Below are 18,887 nucleotides of genomic sequence, written 5' to 3'. Positions count from 1 at the left end.
CTGAAGAGCACAGAACATAACCTGACATAATGTAACGGCACATGATGTTTCTTGATGGGAGCACAATATTATAAACGTATTAAACTTTCCTCAAATAATAGTAAATTCAGTGGAATTCCAGTAAAAATACTGATAGATCCTTTTTTAAAAGGAGAATGGCCTAGATTTGGTTCTTAATTCATTTACAAAAAAAAAAGAAAAAACAAAAATCTTTTTGGAAAAAATACAAGTATACTTGCTTTATAAGATATCAAAACAAATGATAAAGTTATTATATGAGAGGCCGAGGTGGGTGGATCACGAGATCAAGAGATTGAGACCATCCTGGCTAATATGGTGAAACCCCATCTCTACTAAAAAACTACAAAAAATTAGCCACGTGTGGTGGCGTGCACCTGCAGTCCCAGCTACTAGGGAGGCTGAGGCAGGAGAATCACTTGAACCTGGGAGACAGAGGTTGCAGTGAGCTGAGATCGGAACACTGCACTCCAGCCCGGGTGACAGAGTGAGACTCTGTCTCCAAAAAAAAAAAAAAGTTACAATTAAAACAATGAAGATTTCACATACAAATGCACAAGCAAACATATGAAAGTGAAAACAGTGAAAAACATCACGTACAGATATAAATTTAGAAAAGACAGCAAGTTTTTGGGAAGTAGGAAAAAGGATAAACTTAAAAAAATGAGTAGGGAGCTGGGTGTGGTAGCTCACTCCTGTAATCCTAGTACTTTGGGAGGCCAATGCAAGAGGATCACTTGAGGTCAGAAGGATTGCTTGAGGTCAGGAGTCTGAGACCAGCCTGGGAAACATCGTAAGATTCTGTCTCTACAACGTTTTAAAAAATCAGTCGGGCATGGTGGTATACCTGGAGTCCTAGCTACTAGGGAGGCTGAGGTAGGAGGATCACTTGAGCCTCAGAGTTAGAGGCAGCAGTGAGCTATGATCATACAACAGCACTTCTGCCTAGGCAGCAGAGCAAGGTTCTGATTCTTTAAAATAAATAAATAAGTGTAGGGACAAACCACTCGAGAAAAAAACGGAGCAGGATTTCTTCTTTATTTTACATAAAAAATAAATTCTAGATGGAAAAATGACCTATATTTAAATTTTAAAACAAATATTAGTAATAAATGTAAGTCTTCCAGTTAAAAGTGTGGACTGACCACACATATTTTATCTCCCCTCCCTATGAAAGAATTGCTAAAAAGACAGTACAGGAATAAGAATACACAGCTCAGAAAGTGAGGTTTTTAGATGAAAAAACTCAAACTAGTGTTTTCACGTTAAAAACATATTTAAAGGCATAAGTCAGAGACATTGGAACTCTGACAAAATTTAGCAATAGGTTCAAGGAAAACCAGGTAACAAAAAGCAAAGCAAACCAAAACAAAGTCGATTACTAACTAAGGAAAAAAAATCTACAAGAAAAAAGGCAGTTTTCTCAGCCCTACCACAACTCCATCATATCACAAAAGCAGCCACAGACAATATGTAAATAAACTAGCAAAGCCGTGATGCAAAAACAGACTGGAAGCTGCATATGCCCTGGAGATCATATTTTGCTGAGCTCCATCAACAGTACATATACAGAAAGGGAACTGTTGGCTCATAGGGTTTTTGCTTGTTTTTTGCTTTTGAGACAGAGTCTCGTTCTGTCGCCCAGGCTGTAGTGCAGTGGCACGATCTCAGCTCACTGCAACCTCTACCTCCATGGTTCAAGTGATTCTCTTGCCTCTGCCTCCCAAGTAGCTGGGACTACAGGTGCATGCCACCTTGCCTGGCTAATTTCTGTATTTTTAGTAGAGATGAAGTTTCACCATGTTGGCCAGGCCGATCTTGAACTCCTAACCTCAAGTGATCCTCCCACCTCAGCCTCCTAAAGTGCTAGGATTACAGGTGTGAGCCACCACACCTGGCCTATTATGTCTTACTATGACTCTGAAGGCTTCACATCTGGGAGGACAAGTCTAGCACCATGTTGTTCTTTAAACTTTCTATGTGATGCTTGGCTTTTTGCTTCCACATAAATTTTAAGATCTATTGTCAATTACTCCCCCTCGCCCCCACAAAACCTTCCTGGGATTTCAACTGGAGCTACTTCAACTCTATAGATCCAAGTTCGGGAAAATTTATGTTATTTTTATAATCTTTTTAATAAACCTGATAAAATCCTCCACTTATTTAGGCTTTCTTTAACGACTTTCAATATGGTTGCATAATGTTTCCTATGAAGATTCTGTAAATGTATCCATAGATATCTTGTATTATTCATGACTACCAAAATTGTATGCATTTTCTTTTTATTTATCTTGTTTGGGATTTGTCATGCTTTTGAAGTTCATTTTAAATCAGAGGGTTCCTGTGTTTTCATATCTAGAAAATCATCAATCATTATCTCTTCAAATACTGCCTTTCCCACATTCTATTATATCCTCCTTGAGCTCTAAGTATTAGTCAGCATATTAGATCTTCTCACCCTATTCTCCAACATTTTAACTTTCTGAGTTTCTTTCCAATGACTTCTAATACTTTCTTCAGATGTATTTTCCAGTTTATTAATTACCGTTTTTAGCTTCTGGTCAAGCTGGAGTGATAGGGACCAGATTTACTCTCCTGCCTGAAATAACTAAAAAGTTGGATGAAATACATGAAACAATGGTTTTCAGGACACTACGCATCAGGCAATGATGACCAGTGACTTCTGAGAGACAGGAAACAAATGTGATGAGCTTTACACTTGCTCCAGCTTATTGCTTAGAGAATTTCCAGACTGTGGCCCAGAGAAAGGAATCCACACGGAACCCAGTGGTCTGCCCTAAGTTCAGAAGACAGACATCAGAGTCAAAGAAGGCCAAGGCACCTCAAGTTTGCAGGACAGATACTAGAGGAGAGGTGCAAAGAGTGAGAGCTCCATAGATCTATAAAGGGTACCCTTTGAGTCTTTGGCTGAGTAGAGCTCAGCACAGAGAAAACTACCCAAGGCCAGGGAAACAATCATGAATGAATTAGACGGAATACTCAGAGCTCATGCAGGGCCAGGAAAAGTTCCTGTGCCCATCGGTCATTTGAAAACCTCATAATTCATAGTGCAACAGGTAGCATACGCAAAAGGGTTTTATCTCAGTAGTGAAACAAAATTAGTCCAAGACTAAGTGCTACTTCGATCCCACCTAAGAAAGCTTAAAGGCAAGACTAAAGGATCAGGCTACTTCCATGTAATTTAACTGTATCCCAGAACAAACCTCGAGTATTTACAGTAATACAAACTATCTAATAATCAAGAAGGTAAGATTCACAATGGTTGACATCCAATCTAAAATTAAATTACCAGGCATACAAAGATACAGGAAAATATAGTCCAGGATGAGGTGACAAATCAACCAATCCAGATGACAGAAATAGAAGGCAAATAAATTAAAACAGTGAAGGCTTAGTAATAGAAACTAGCTAAAACAAAACACATCAAAGGTTGACAAACTATTGGGTACAATGCTCACTACATGGGTGATGGGATCAATTGTATAGCATCACACAGTATACCCATATAACAAACCCCACATGTACCCCTGAATCTAAAATAAAAGTTGAAATTATAAAAACAAAAATATACCAAATTGTTAAAAAATCCTATCTCTAGAGAGAGTAATAAAAAATGGAAGTAAATTTCTCTTTTTACTCTATGTCTGTATTATACGATTTTTTTTTTCTTTTTTAAGAGACAGGGTCTTGCTCTGTCACGCAGACTGGAATGCAGTGGTGTGATCACAACTCACTGCAGTCTTGAACTCCTGGGTTCCAGTGATCCTCTTACTTCATCCTCCCAACTAGCTGGGACCACAGGTACATGCCACCATGCCTAGCCAATTTGTAAATTTTTTGCAGAGATGGGTAAGACCTATCTGGTCTTAACCAGGCTGGTCTTAAACTCCTGGGCTCAATTGATCCACCTGCCTCATCTTGGCCTCCCAAAGTGCAGGGATTATAGGCATGAGCCACCATGCCTGGCCTATGATTTTTTATTAAGAGTAAAATAGCAATAATCATAGCTAATACCTACTAAGAGCTTACAATGTACCAGGAATGCTTCTAAGTTCTTTATATGTATTAACTAATTTAATTTTCACAAAACCCTAAGAAGTAAGTACTAATACTATTCTTATTTTACAAATAAAAAAATCAGGGAACAGAAAGGTGAAGTAATTTGCCAACAGGTAATAGGAGACAAAGATAGATCTGAACCCAAATAATCAGCTTTCAGAGTATACACTCCTAACTGCTGTTATACAACTTTTCTAGCATACTATTTTGTAATTTTTTTGTAAGGAGTTGTAGTCTTGCTCTGTTGCCCAGGCTGGAGTGCAGCAGCATCATCATGGCTCACTGCAGCCTCTAACTCTTGGGCTCCAGTGATCCTCCCACCTCAGTCTCCCAAGTAGCTGGGACTACAGGTTCGCACCACCATCCCCAGCTATTATAATTGTATAAAACAGTGTATTAGGCTGGGCATGGTGGCTCATACTTGTAATCCCAGCATGTTGTGAGGCTGAGGCAGACACATCATGAGGTCAGGAGTTGGAGACCAGCCTGGCCAACATGGTGAAACCCCGTCTCTACTAAAAATACAAAAAAAAAATCAGCTGGCCATGGTAGCAGGCGACTATAGTCCCAGCTACTCGAGAGGCTGAGGCAGGAGAATCGCTTGAACCTGGGAGGCGGAGCTTACAGTGAGCTGAGATCACGCCACTGCACTCCAACCTGGGCAACAAGAGCAAAACTCCATCTCAAAAAATAAAAATAAATAAAAAATAAAAATAAAAACTTAAAAATAGCATATTAAAACTGTAATTGACATAGTTATTTATAGAACACAATATACCCCAAATCCAGTTTGATACATTACCTGATGATTAACACATGTCAAATGTTCAATAGTTTTCTCTAATTCTGATTTTCCATAAAGATCCATTTCCTCAATATGCTGAAAAAGAATGTTAAAATGTTCATTTGTATCAGATAACAAAACAAAACCATCACAGTAAGCAATGCATGTCTACAGTTCTATTATGTTGTATTTGTCCTTTCATAAAACACAGAAATGTTTTAGAAAGTAAGACATTACTTTCTAAAGAAAGTCATTAGATGTTTTACAAAAGTGATGTTTTTGGTTAAAAAAGGCACAATAGGTTTCTCATCTTTTACACTCTTTACCTCCATGTGTGATTGTAATAGAAGACACAGATTGGTAAGGATTCATTTATAAAGATTTATACAGATTAATCCATAATAGCACAACTATAAAAGGACAAAACCAGCAGGTTAAATAAAAAGCTCAGGAGTATGCCCTCACAGGAAGAGATGTAAGAGAAACAGAATGCAAAGGAAGACAAGACTAGATTAGAAAGACACAGGAAACAGAATACTACAGGGCCATGTAAGAGATGCGAGTTTGAATAAGGGGCTGGTCAACAGTATAAACACAGGGACTATTTTTCTGTAACTTTACCCAACTTACTGCTGCCAAGTCTAAAATAAACAATACAATTTGGTGTTTACTGAGAGTTTTTCTAGCATGGATTCATATTTCCATCCATGTTATTCATTAAAAAGAAACAGACACATCTGATGTTTCATCAACACATTTGGTCGAGTCACTGTACTGTATGTATTTATGAAATCACTCAACTAGTATTGAGGATATACTCTATACCAAGCACCAAGTAAGGTATCAGGAATACAGTAGTGAGTAAAGTAGATAAAATCTCTGACATCACAGATACTGGAGCCCAGTAGAAAAGACAAAACCTAAGTAAGAGTTCAAAATAAAATCCATGAATATTCTGCTAGGAAAAGGAACTTTATGCCAAAATATCAAAAGGGAATCCAGATTCTAGGGTTCATTTCCTATCAAAAGACATGATGTTTGACCTGGACCTAAAGGATAAATGGAAATTAGCTGGACAAGAATATTGGAAGGTGTGAAGGAATCTTTCGATAGTCTATGTAGAAGGTTGGAGGCAAGAAAAAGTCCATTAAGCTTGGAGTCTTGTGAACAGGGTAGACGAGTTTAGGGGAAAGAAGCTAGACCTTGAGGTAGGCAAGGGCCAATCACTGAAGTCCTCAAAAACAATTAATGGATTTTAAATAGGAAGTGATATGATCAGATTAATATCTTTGAAAGATAATTCTGACTTCAGTGTAAAATACAGTTTTGAGAGAGTCAAGATTAGAACAGGGACCATTAATACAATAATGCAGGTGAGAGAGAACAATGACCAGACCAGGATGGAAGCAGGGGAATGGAAAGAAGTAAACAAATTCAAGAGAAAAGTAACATGAGCCCAGAAGCCAGATTCTTGCAACTCATAGCTGGGTGACCTTGGGCAAGTTATTTAAACTCACTGTAACTGAGATCTCATCTGTAAGCAGTACCGACTGAATACAGCTGGGCAAGGTGGCTAATGCCTATAATTCCAGCACTTTGGGAGGCTGAGGCGGGTGGATCACCTGAGGTCAGGCGTTGGAGATCAGCCTGGCAAACATGATGAAACCCCTGTCTCTACTAAAAATACAAAAAGTAGCAGGGCATGGTGGCGGATGCCTGTAATCCCAGCTACTTGGGAGGCTGAGGCAGGACAACTGCTTTAACCTGGAAGGCAGAGGTTGCAGTGAGCTGAGATCGAGTCACTGCACTCCAGCCTGGGTGACAAGAGTGAAACTCTGTCTCAAAAAAAAAAAAAAAAAAGGCTATTACAGGCTGGGTGCAGAGGCTCATGCCTGTAATTCTAGCACTTTGGGAGGCCAAGGTGGGCGGATCACCTGAGGTCAGGAGTTAGACCAAGCTAGCCAACATGATGAAACCCTGTCTCTACTAAATCACTTGAACCCAGGAGGCGGAGACTGCACTGACCCAGGATCGAGCCACTGCAGTCCAGCCTGGGCAACAAATCAGAGCGAGACCACCCCTCAAAAAAAAGGCTATTGTGAAGATTTACTAAGACAACCCATGTAAAAAGCACTTAATAGAACAAAGCCTCTCACACGGGAAGGGCTTAATACATGCTAAATATTATTCAAGAGATAGATAGCACTTATAGGACTTGGTAACTGAGAGATAGATATGAGCTTTCAGGGAGCTCTTAGTGATAGATGATGCTTGGATTTGACAACCGGTTAGACAGTGGAATAATGGGAAACATTGGAAGAGGTTTAAGGATTGAGATTAGTTACATTTTTAAGTAAAAGATCTGTTGTAAACTCACAAAATCCTGCCTCCTGTAACCCAGAAGGATTCTGGTAATATGAATGTTGTTTTTTTCCAAGCTTTCAGTACTACTGCATTTTAAAAATCCTATTTTTACATTCTTTGGTCATTTCAAAAGATATGGAAAAGGATAAGTCAGTAGCTTGTGCTGAATGCTGCCATACTGCACAGAAGTTTCCCATTTGGCAATTCTAACACTTATTTTTATAAGAAAATGCTTTCTGGAAGGCAGTATTCCAAAAGATTCCAATTAAAAGTATTCTTAAACTGTTATATTTAGGGTGAAATTTTAACTGAACATTGTGACATCAAGACTATGCTTATAATGCTAAAATGTTTTTATTTCTAATTTTAGCTGCTACTTTCAAAGCATTAATTCAATAATATTGATTGCAAGTAAACTATGGACTCTATAATAATAGAATTTAGTACTTATAATGTGCTAATTATTGTTAAGTGCTTTATATTATTAATATACTTATATTTTTGAAGATTATAAAAGAAACTATAAAGTACTGACCCTAGATATGGCACCAAATGTATAAGCAACAAAAGAAAAAAATAGATAAATTGGACTTCATCCAAATTAAAAAATTTTGTTTTTCAAAGACATCACTGAGAAAGTGAAAAATGACCCACAGAATGAAAGTATTTGCAAATCACATATCTGACAAGGGCTGTATCTAGAATATATAAAGAATGTTACAACTCAATGAGACAATTCAATTTAAAAATGGGCAAAGAATCTGAGCAGACGTTTCTCTAAAAAAGGATATAAAAATGGCCAATGAGAATATGAAAAGATGCTCAACATCATTAGCTCCAAGGCAATGCAAATCAAAGCCACAATGGAGGGCCGGGCGCAGTGGCTCACACCTGTAATCCCAGCACTTTGGGAGGCCGAGGCCGGCAGATCACCTGAGGTCTGGAGTAGGAGACCAGCCTGGCCAACATGGTGAAACCCCATCTCTACTAAAATTACAAAATTAGCTGGCCTTGGTGGGGCATGCTTGTAATGCCAGTGACTTGGAAGGCTGCAGCAGGAGAATTGCTTGAACCCGGGAGGCAGAGGTTGCAGTGAGCCAAGATTGCGCCATTGTACTCTAGCCAGAGCAACAAGAGCGAAACAAGCTCAAAAAAAAAAAGCAACAATGGAGACTACTTCACACCCACCAGAATGACTGTAATATAAAAGTATATAGTACCAAGTATTGGGGAGAACATGTAGAAATTAGAAACTTTATTCACTACTGGTTGGAATAAAAACAGCTTGGTTGCAGTGGTTAAAGACTGACTTATCATATGACCAGGAATATATCAAAGAGAAATGAAAATATATATCCACACAAAAAGCTGTATATAAGTTCCTAGCAACATTATTTATGGATGAATCTTGAAAACATTATGCTAATGAGAGAAGTCCGACATTTAAAAATCACATATTGAATGATTCAATTTATATGAAATGTCCGGAGTAGGCAAATCCATAGAGACAGCTATGGCTGAGGGGGATGGCAGAAATGGGGAGTGAGGCTACTGTGTTTCAGAGTTTCTTTTTGTGGTAATGAAAATGCTCTAAAATTGACTGTGGTGATGGTTAGTTACACAAGTCTGTGAGTATACAGCTAGTCTCTGGTTTACAGGGTTTATCAGGACATAACCCCTGTATAAGTTAAGGAGCATGTAGACTTAACAATGGCTTAAGATTTTTCAATGTAAGACTTTACAATGGGTTTATTGGGGTATTAAATGCATTCCCTTCCCATTACATTTTTTACTTACAATGGGTTTACTGGAATGTAATCCCATTGTAAGTCAAAACCAATGAATTGGTATACTTTAAGTGAGTGAATTATATAGTGTGTGAATATCTCCATAAAGCTGTTACCAAAAAACTAACAAACAAACAAAGATAATGTCTTCCCATATGAGAAACTTCCTATTAAGTTCAGGGATTGGCAAACTTTTTAAAAAACCAGACAGTATATATTTTAGGTTTTCTGGGTCATACTACAAAAGAAGCTACAGATAATACATAAACAATCGAGCAAGGTATTCCAGTAACACTTTATCAACAATGAAATATTCTTCTAAATCCATTCTTAACCCAAGGCCATACACAAACAAAGTGGTCTGGATTTGGAATAGTAACTTCACAGGAAAATGTATACAAATACCTCTTCTTCTCAACAAATTACCTTTCAAAAACATGTCAATCTTCTTACCTCTAATTTTTCTTTTAAAGCTTCCTTTTCTGTCATAATTCTTCTTAAGTCAGATAATGCAAGTTCTTTTTCCTTTTCCAGAAGACTAACAATATTATGGGATGTTGTGGTTTGGGTGGATTCCTGTCTTAGGGTGGATAATTCTTCCTGAGCCTTAAAGAATTAAAAGAAATAAATCAAAAAGGCACTTTGGCAGGGCGCAGTGGCTCACACCTGTAATCCTAGCACTTTGGGATGCTGAGGTGGGCAGATCATGAGGTCAAGAGATCGAGACCATCCTGGCCAACATGGTGAAACCCCGTCTTTACTAAAAATACAAAAATTAGCCGGTTGTGGTGGCATGTGCCTGAGGTCCCAGTTACTCGGGAGGATGAGGTGGAAGAATCGCTTGAACCCAGGAGGTGGAGGTTGCAGTGAGCCAAGATGAGATTGCGCCACTGCACTCCAGTCTGGCGACAGAGCAAGACTCTGTATAAAAAAAGAAAAAAAAAAGGGCACTTTGGTAAAAGATACAGATAAAAAATACTTTGGCTATGTTCCCAGTTTAAAAAGGCATACTGAACACATGCTACCTTCACTCTCTTCCCAAATCCCAACAAAATGAGAGTAAAAGGATTAAAATAGTAAGAATTATAAAAAAAGACAAAGGGATCGAGGGAGGCACCAGCCACAAAATGTTGGAAACTAGACAGCAGACAGACAAGTAGAATTAACTAGGCAGACCCAAGAAAGCTGAAATGTAAGCCAGCGATGGGGAAAGCCCAGAAGTGGGTCAATTGACACTGCAAAATCCCCCGAAAAAACTCAAAAAAGTGACTCTTTCAACTTGACCTTTTAACTTGCATGCCTCCTTCCCTTCTCAAAATAGCAGGATTTCATGGGAGATGGGTATGTGAATAAATATGAGTGACAGACACCATGCTTCGCTCAGACTTACCTTGCTCTCTAACAACTGCGTCTTTGCTAATGGGGCCAAGCTGAACACCAATTCCCTCTTCCTAGAGTACAGTATTTACAGACTAAGTCCTAAATAGCCAAAATATGCAAATAGTGGGTGCTACCCACTGTTTTGATAGACATTTCCCCACACGTCTGAATTCTAAGCATAAATTTGGCTCAGAGTCAGGCTGAGACCTGTTCCAGGTAGTTTTAAAAAAAAGGAGACTTTCTAACTGATCTGATACATAGATAGGCTAGAAAAGGGAAAGAATAAATATGAAAAATAAGAGAAATATCTGTTTTAGAAACAGGATGATAGTAGAAACTACTACTGCTAATTTTAATTCTGAGGCAATATCACAGGTCCATATATTATAGTAATGTGAAGGATATATACCAGCTCCATTATAGTTAACTGGTTCTATACAATCTATTGGCTTAATTATAATAAGTTTCTTACTTCATTATATAAGACACTTAGTTTATCTCTTTCTGCTGTCAATAATTTAACATTGCACTGTATATCCTCCATATATTTTTCAAATCTTTCTAGCATATGTTGAAGTTCATCTCTTTCTCTTGTGATCTGATGAATTTCTGAATTGTAATCACCCTGAAATAGAATTAAAAAACAAAAGTTATCATGTTATAATCATCACTACATGGTTGTCACAGGATACTGATGATGACACTGACTGAAAGATGCTACCAGACAAAAAGAACACAAGTGCCTTTAATGCAATTAAGGAACACAGTTTTAAAAATCTATGATGAGAGCAGATGAGAGTACTGGCAGTACTGGGGCAAATTTCCTGGCCTTCAAGTTCCCAGAAGAGACTCAGCTACCAATGGTATGACTTGATCAGATCCCATGAGATGCTTCAACTTTTATTCTCACAAAGTTGTTCATACTAGTGGTACTTAAAGTGTAATCCCCAGACCAGAAGCAGCAGCAGTATCTAAAAACTTGTTAGACATGCAAATTTTGGAGCTTGGAGCCCAACCCAGACCTACTCAGTCAGAAACTTCAGAGCAGAGCCAAGTAACTGTATTTTACCAAGCCATCAAAGCGATTCTGATGCCTGGTAATTTTTTAGAGCCACTAGTTAGTTTATCTTCTACAGAGAAGGGGCCAGGAAGTTATCTGTGTGTCTGCTCACCCAGTACAGGTAACTGTAACAGCCTAGTACCTTCCTCAGTGTTTTCTATGACTGAATCTAAATTAATACCCCAGGTATACCAACTCCCAACTGTCTCAGCTTCAGACCTATAGGAGGCCTATTTATACAGTCAAATGAATGTAAATATTTCTACCAGGCAGTGTATATTAAGAATATTCACTGAATAAGCAACTACTTCCAACATTTCTACAATTTAGTACAATTCAAAAGATGCCCACAATTTAGTACAATTCAAAAGAGTCACTGTCTTCATCACTGTGGTAGAAAATAAAGATGAGGGCATTCTGATTCTCCTCACACACGTGTAAATAAATGTGTATGTCTTTTTCCTATTTTAAAAAAAAGATAATAAATGTAGACTTGGGATCTATGGTATCTTAATGTTATAAGTACTAAATGTAGATGTGCCAAGCAGGGCTAATTTAATAATATGACACACTGAAAAGAGTCCTGGCCTTTATTATTCAATATCTGTTGTGCCAATATCACATACAACATAGATTTGGTAAATAATAGATATCTGTGAGGTTCCTCTCACCTGCATTTGGAAATAAGTAATCTCTTGGTTAAACAAGCAAAACAAAGGCACGATGGATAGGATTAGTTATCTAAACACTTTAAAGGACAAGACGTTTTATAGTACAAAAGCAGATTAGGATTTTGAGACTTAACCAAGGTAACCGTAAAAGAAACTGTGTAACATAACCATATCTACATTTAAAAAGTCTCGGCCAGGTGTGGTGGTTCATGTTTGTGATCCTAGCACTCTGGGAGGCCAAGGCAGGAGGACTGCTTGAGGCCAGTTCTTGAGTTCAAGACCAGCCCAGGCAAAAGAGCGAGACCTTGCCTCTGCAAAAAACTAAACAATTGCCAGGCATAGTGGCACACATCTGTAGTTCTAGCTACTTGGGAGACTGAGGCAAGAGGATCACTTGAGCCCAAGAGTTCAAGGTTACGGTGAGCTATGATCACACTACTGCACTCTAGCCTAAGGGACAGAGTGAGACCTTCTCTCAAAGCAAAACAAAATAATCTTCCAGAAAGGAGTCTGTACAGATTCTAGAAAAGGAAAGCTCAATAAATAAAGATTTGACAGTCTATTTTTTTTATTACTGTTTAGGTCTCAGCTTAAATGTCACTTTCTCCAATGAATTCTTCTAGATTCTTCAATCTAATTTAGATCTCCTTCTATATACTCTTACAGTATTTTTTAATCTCTTTTGTACTTTCTTCATAAACACATTATAAATGAGGTTATAAAGTTGTTTACATGATCGTGTGTTTCATGTGTGTCTGTACTACTAAAATTTAAGCTCTATGAGGGCCACAGAAGGAAACTGGTCTTTTTCATTACCTCTTCAGTGTCCAGTATGGTACCCAGTAAAACAGGAGTTCCGTGAACATTTATTGACTGAACTTCCTAAGCAGAAACTAACTCTTCTTTAAGTATATCTGGTGTACATATTTCTGTTATTGTTAATGTATAATAATTGTGAATAACACCCTTTACTACTCCATTCACTGTCCCCTAAACACACACAAGCACATGCACACACGTGTGTGCTGAAGGCTGCAAGGATAGGAACTGTCTTCTTCACCTCTGTATTCTCTGTATTCTATGTCTCGTTCAGAGCAGGCACTCGGTATTTATCTCTTGACTGACTCTAATTTTCTACCAGAACTGATTTGCTTTGAACCAGCAAATATAAGGAAAGAAACCATTCACTGGTAACCAAGTGTTACACTGGATACTTATACAAATTATCTCATTGATTAAAGGGCATAAAGTTTCAGTTAGACTGGAGGAATTTTTCTTTTCTTTGAGACAGAGTCTCACTCTGTCACCCAGGCTGGAGTGCGATCTCAGCTCACTGCAACCTCCACCTCCTGAGTTCAAATGACTCTCCTGCCTGAGCCTCCTGAGTAGCTGGAATTACAGGCATGCACCACTACGCCCAACTAATTTTTTTGTATTTTTAGTAGAGATGGGGTTTCACCATGTTGGTCAGGCTGGTCTCGAACTCCTGACCTCGTGATCCACCTGCCTTGGCCTCCCAAAGTGCTGGCATTACAGGAGTGAGCCACCACACCTGGCTGGAATGTTTTAGTAACCTATTGCGTTGTATGGTAACCAGTTAATAATAACGTATTGTATACTTCAAAATTGCTAAAAGATTTTTAACATTCGTACCACAAAAAAACAGTAAGTTGATGAGGAAATAGACATGTTAATTGGCTAGACTGAATCTTTCTATAATGTATACTAGATCAAAACATCCAATTGTACTCTATAAATAAACATATTATTTGTCAATTAAAAATAAAACCAACAAATTATCTCATTTAGTCTTTACAAGAAGTTGTAGTCACTTTCCCCACTCTGTAAATGAGGGAAATAGGGTTCCATGAAGTTAGGTAACTTCTCCATTGTCATAAAGTCAGTTTGTGGAGCTGCAACTTGTGTTAGGCTCCAACTGCAAAGCACTTCTGCCTACACCATACTCAAAACTCACAGTGGGAACCAGGGTGAATACAAGGTGAGGGGGACAGTACCCACCTTACACAGGCAATAGAGAATTGATATTAAAAAGTGTCGCCAGGCGCGGTGGCTCACGCCTGTAATCCCAGCACTCTTGGAGGCCGAGGCAGGCAGATCACTTGAGGTCAGGAGTTCGAGACCAACCTGGCTAACATGGTGAAACCTCGTCTTAAAAAAAAAAAATTTTTTTTAAAAAGTGTCAATTTTTTTCTGAGTTATTACAATCCTAACCAACTGTGCCTAAAAGTTTGCCATAAAGCAGGGGTTGAAAACCCAGCTAGTACTAAATCCTGATGTAGAATGGTCTTTGTTGTTTGCCAACCAAATGTTCCTCAACATGTTTAAAACAGCTAATTTTATGGCAGGCACCATGGCTCACATTAGTAATCCCAGCACTTTGGGAGGCCAAGGCAGGCAGATCATTTAAGATCAGGTGTTTGAGAACAGCTTGGGCAATATGGCAAAACCCTGTTTCAAAAAAAAAAGAAATTAGCCAGGCATGGTAGCATGTGCCTATAGTCCCAGCTACTCAGTAGGTTAAGGTGGAAAAATGGCTTGAGCCCAGGAGGCAGAGGTTACAGTGTGCCAAGATCGTGCCACTGCACTCCAGCCTGGGTGACAGACTCAATAAATAAATAAATAAAGTAAAATAAAATAGCTAATTTTAGGTGGGGAATGCACTTCCTAGTTCCCAGTACTCGCAACTGTCTTACATTCCACCTATTTCATTCATATATTTACCCACTATCCTCTATCATGCCTGCAGTTTATTATTGGGACTCTAAAATGCTCTGAACACCCTGCTTTTCTGAACTCTAGAAAATAAATTCTTTGTCTACACCAGGTACCATTATAACTTCGACAATGTAAATAAGTTGAGGGGGAGAAAAATTTCACCTAATTTTACTAGTGCCTTACCAATATCTCTCACACACTTGTCTTTCAAATGTGAATCCAACACAGAGCAACTGAATCAAATATTTTGGTTAAAAGCTCTGAGATATTTATCTCCTTAGTATATCATACTTGATTAAACTGATCATTTTGTGGGAGATTCCCCTATAAAACAAAAATGATCAATTCAGTCACTTACTTTTCCTGAGTCCTAAGTACATATGGAATTTAAAAAAAATTCAGCAACATATAAATTACTAATAACTTATACTGCATTTTTTGCATTTTTCCACCAATTTTTTTTTTTTTTGGTCGCCCAGGCTGGAATGCAGTGGCGAGATTGTAAATCACTGTACCCTTGAACTCCTGGACTCAAGCAATCTCCTTCTCTTAGCCTTCCCAGTAAGTGGTACTAGAGGTGCCTGACACTATGCTCAGCTAATTTTTTACTTTTTCTTTTGTACAGAAGGAGTCTCGTTGAGTTGACCAGACTAGTCTTGAACTCCTGGCCTCAAGTGATCCTCCCGCCTTGGCCTCCCAAAGTGCTGGAATTACAAGTGTGAGCTATCATGCCTGGCCTCATTCTTATAATAGATAATATAGCATAGTGTTTATACTGACAACTGTAAATCAAAATTCAGCCATTAGCTTATGAGGTTAAAAAATGAAGTCTAATCAGAAGACAAAACTGTTTGACAATGGACACAAGAGCTTGAGGGAAAACATGACAGACTGGCAAATTCAGCCAAGGCTGAAACCAAATGTTTTGAGTTTTAATGGGCTATTCCCCACTCCCAGATTTCCCCTAATTTTACCTAGTATGTAGATAAAGTAAAGTCACATAAGCCTTTCAAGACTCCTGAACTCCAAAGCTTAAAAGAAGGAATATCTGAAGAACTCAAATGATACTCACAAAACACTAAAAATAATTAAGACCTAAAATTTTAATCTCTCATGAATCATGGTCAACTTTAATACACACAATAGGAGATGCAACTAGAAAATGACATAAAGTGAACATTTTTGGATCATCAATTTCCAAATATGGTTGCAGAGAAATCTGCAAAACAATCGATCTGTACAAAACAATCTGCACAGCACCCACTTGTCATTTCTATCTATCTCCCCTAGCACAGTTAATAGAGAAGATGCTTGGTCAGCAGAACGTAACACACCTTCCTAACTGGTCCAAGGCTGGAAATGATATGAAACCATGTTGTCCGCAATGCATATAAAACCACTCTGCTATGAGAGAGAAAATGCAGCTGATATAGAAAGCAAACTATGCCTGGGCACAGTGGCTCACATCTGTAATCCCAGCACTTTGGGAGCTCGAGGTAGGCAGATCACAAGGTCAGGAGTTTGAGACTAGTCTGGTCAACATGGTGAAACTCCATCTCTATTACAAATACAAAAATCAGCTGGGTGTGGTGGCATGCACTTGTAATCCCGGCTACTTGGGAGGCTGAGGCAGGAGAATCACTTGAACCTGGGAGGTGGAGGTTGCAGTGAACCGAGATCACATCATTACACTCCAGCCTGGACAATGAAGAGTGAAACACTGTCTCAGAAAAAAAACAAGAAAGTAAACTCTAAAAAGAGAGAGAATATCCAACAATGAGTCCTGGAAGCCCAGTGCCACTACACTTCTTCTATAACTCAGCTATTCAGCCCTTCCTTAATTTCCAGTAATCAATATGTTATAGTTTGTTCTTATGTAATTTTCCTAATTAATGCTGCGTTCCTAAAATACAGGCCATGCAAGAAAACAAAAATCAAAATCAGAACTTTTTCAAAGCAAGAATGAATAAAGTTACATTTAATATAATAATAAACCAGCTAAGTTTATTCAAAAAGATGCTTTCTGGCCTTATCGCTTACTCTTATAAAGGGACATTACCTTTTCTGGTGTTCTAAATATTGAACTTTTTTCACGTGCGCTATAATTTGCAGAGCAAGATCTTCGCTGTATTATATGTTGGAGTCTCTCTAGCTCTTTCTTATAATAATCTCGTTCTTCTTCTATACCTTTCAGAAATGTATCTAAACGAGAAGGTGACCTGTCTCGACGTTTTATTCCATGTTCTAGTCTCATCCTCTCAACTTCCAAAGTAAGTTCTCTTTCTGCAAATTAAAGTGATTAACTCTTAAAACAGTGTTGCATATGTAATGTTGATTAGTCAAGTAAATTATATTAATAACTTTTAGAATGAGAGATACTAGAAATCATGAACTGTTCTACGTATCACCTGTAAGTACTAAATCTATTGAAGAGGTAAATATTCAGAAGAAAAAATTTAAAAAAAGCAAAAATTAAAAGTTTAAATAAAGTCCAATAGGTCCAAGTGCCCCTGCTTTTGTCTTATTATAAGGTAGGTACTACTCAGTACTACAAAATGAAGCAATAAATTACTACATGGTACTTTCCCGGGATCTGAAAATGCACTAAAAGAAAATATATCTATAAACAATCATAATATAAACTTAACATTAAGCTTGAATTTAAAACAGCATACACATATACAAAGAGAGTAAAATAACTCAAATAAATATTATTATTAGCTTTTACCACAGAAATTGCCTCTTCGTGAGTCAAAAGTAACCAAATACTGGCAATTTCACATAGTTGAACCTAATTTAATTTATGTTCATTGCAACTCTGAGGCATGGAATGATTTTCCTGAGGTATTCTGATTTACTCCCATCTCTTCTTTCATTCATTCAACAAATATGTATTAAGCATTTACTATATGCCCAGCACTAGCTAAGGATACAAGTATGAAAAACATAGCCAAGGCTGAACAACTATTCTAACTGCAGTAGGATAAAACCTACAAAAGGATAGTGTGCAGTGCAAACTCGAGGATGAATTGGCAAATTTGTCCCAAGAAGGAATGACCAGAGAGGTAAAAAGAAAGTAGGAGAGTGGGAAAGAATGGCCAACTGGGTTAAATGCAGTCAAATAAGCAAACGAATGAAAAGTATCCACTGCATTTAGCAAAACGGAGGTGAATGATGACTTTAACAAGAGCAATTATGTTGAAGAGGTGGGAACAGAAGCCAACTGGAGTGGACTGAGGAGCTATGGGGTAGTGGGTGATCAAGCAGAACAGCAAGTATGGATGACCTTTCAAGATGCTGAAGCTATGAGGAGAAGAGAAGAGTGGCTGGATAGGAATGAGTCAAAGTTTTTGTATTGAAATTGGTGAAGAACTTTCCTCAATAGGATGAAAGAAAAAAACAAAACAAAAAAAAAAGAAAAGAAAAAAAATTAAAAAAAAAAAACAAGAAATTGATGAAGAGTAAGCATGTCTGAATGCCAACGGGAAAAAACAGTACAAAATTACAATTATGGAGAGGAGATCATTAATTTGTAAGGTTTTTAAAATCAGAGAAGTTATGACCCAGAGAATAGATGGAGCCACTGGTCTTTCCTAAGAGGGACACTCCTGACTGAATAGGAAGGAAGAAGATGCACAGGTTTTTAATCTGAGGCCAGAGGACTGAGTGAATGCCTGCAATGGCGTCCCTTCTTTTAGGAAAACTGGAGGTAGGATCATCTACTCAGAATGAGGCGGGTAATGGGACTCACAAGTTTACTGACAATTCAAAATATTCCCCATGGAGAATGGAAGATCAAATGCTAAGAGAAATAATGTAAGATATGGCACTGAGTGTCCTGCTGAGGTTCAGGACCATCTAATTTACAGTGCTCTCAATGTGCCTAGTGCACACTCAAACAGCTGCCCATGTGTAAAAGTGTAGAAGGCTAATTGTTTGGCTCATCCATGGCTGAGTATCTGGCAGAAGGATGCACCCAAAACACAGGGAAATGAGAGTCTGAGACA

The 18,887-nt window shown here is 38.1% G+C and overlaps 1 protein-coding gene across 2 annotated transcripts in view; it reads right to left on the bottom strand.

Annotated features, from left to right (window-relative positions):
• Positions 1–18,887, bottom strand: part of CEP135 (centrosomal protein 135) — an 83,033-nt gene that overhangs the window by 40,069 nt on the left and 24,077 nt on the right. For both annotated transcript variants that reach the window (XM_012441173.3, XM_012441174.3), the window contains exons 11-14: positions 16,940–17,163; positions 10,886–11,038; positions 9,487–9,639; positions 4,901–4,978 (exon numbers count right to left, since the gene is read on the bottom strand). In XM_012441173.3, the coding sequence (XP_012296596.2) occupies positions 4,901–4,978; positions 9,487–9,639; positions 10,886–11,038; positions 16,940–17,163 (608 nt within the window). The remainder of the gene's footprint in view (positions 1–4,900; positions 4,979–9,486; positions 9,640–10,885; positions 11,039–16,939; positions 17,164–18,887) is intronic.

Source organism: Aotus nancymaae, unplaced genomic scaffold, assembly GCF_030222135.1.
Source record: "Aotus nancymaae isolate 86718 unplaced genomic scaffold, 86718_ANA_hifiasm-v0.15.2.pri h1tg000006l, whole genome shotgun sequence".
NCBI classification, from domain to species: Eukaryota; Metazoa; Chordata; class Mammalia; order Primates; family Aotidae; genus Aotus; species Aotus nancymaae.
This window is presented reverse-complemented; position numbering and strand designations above follow the sequence as displayed.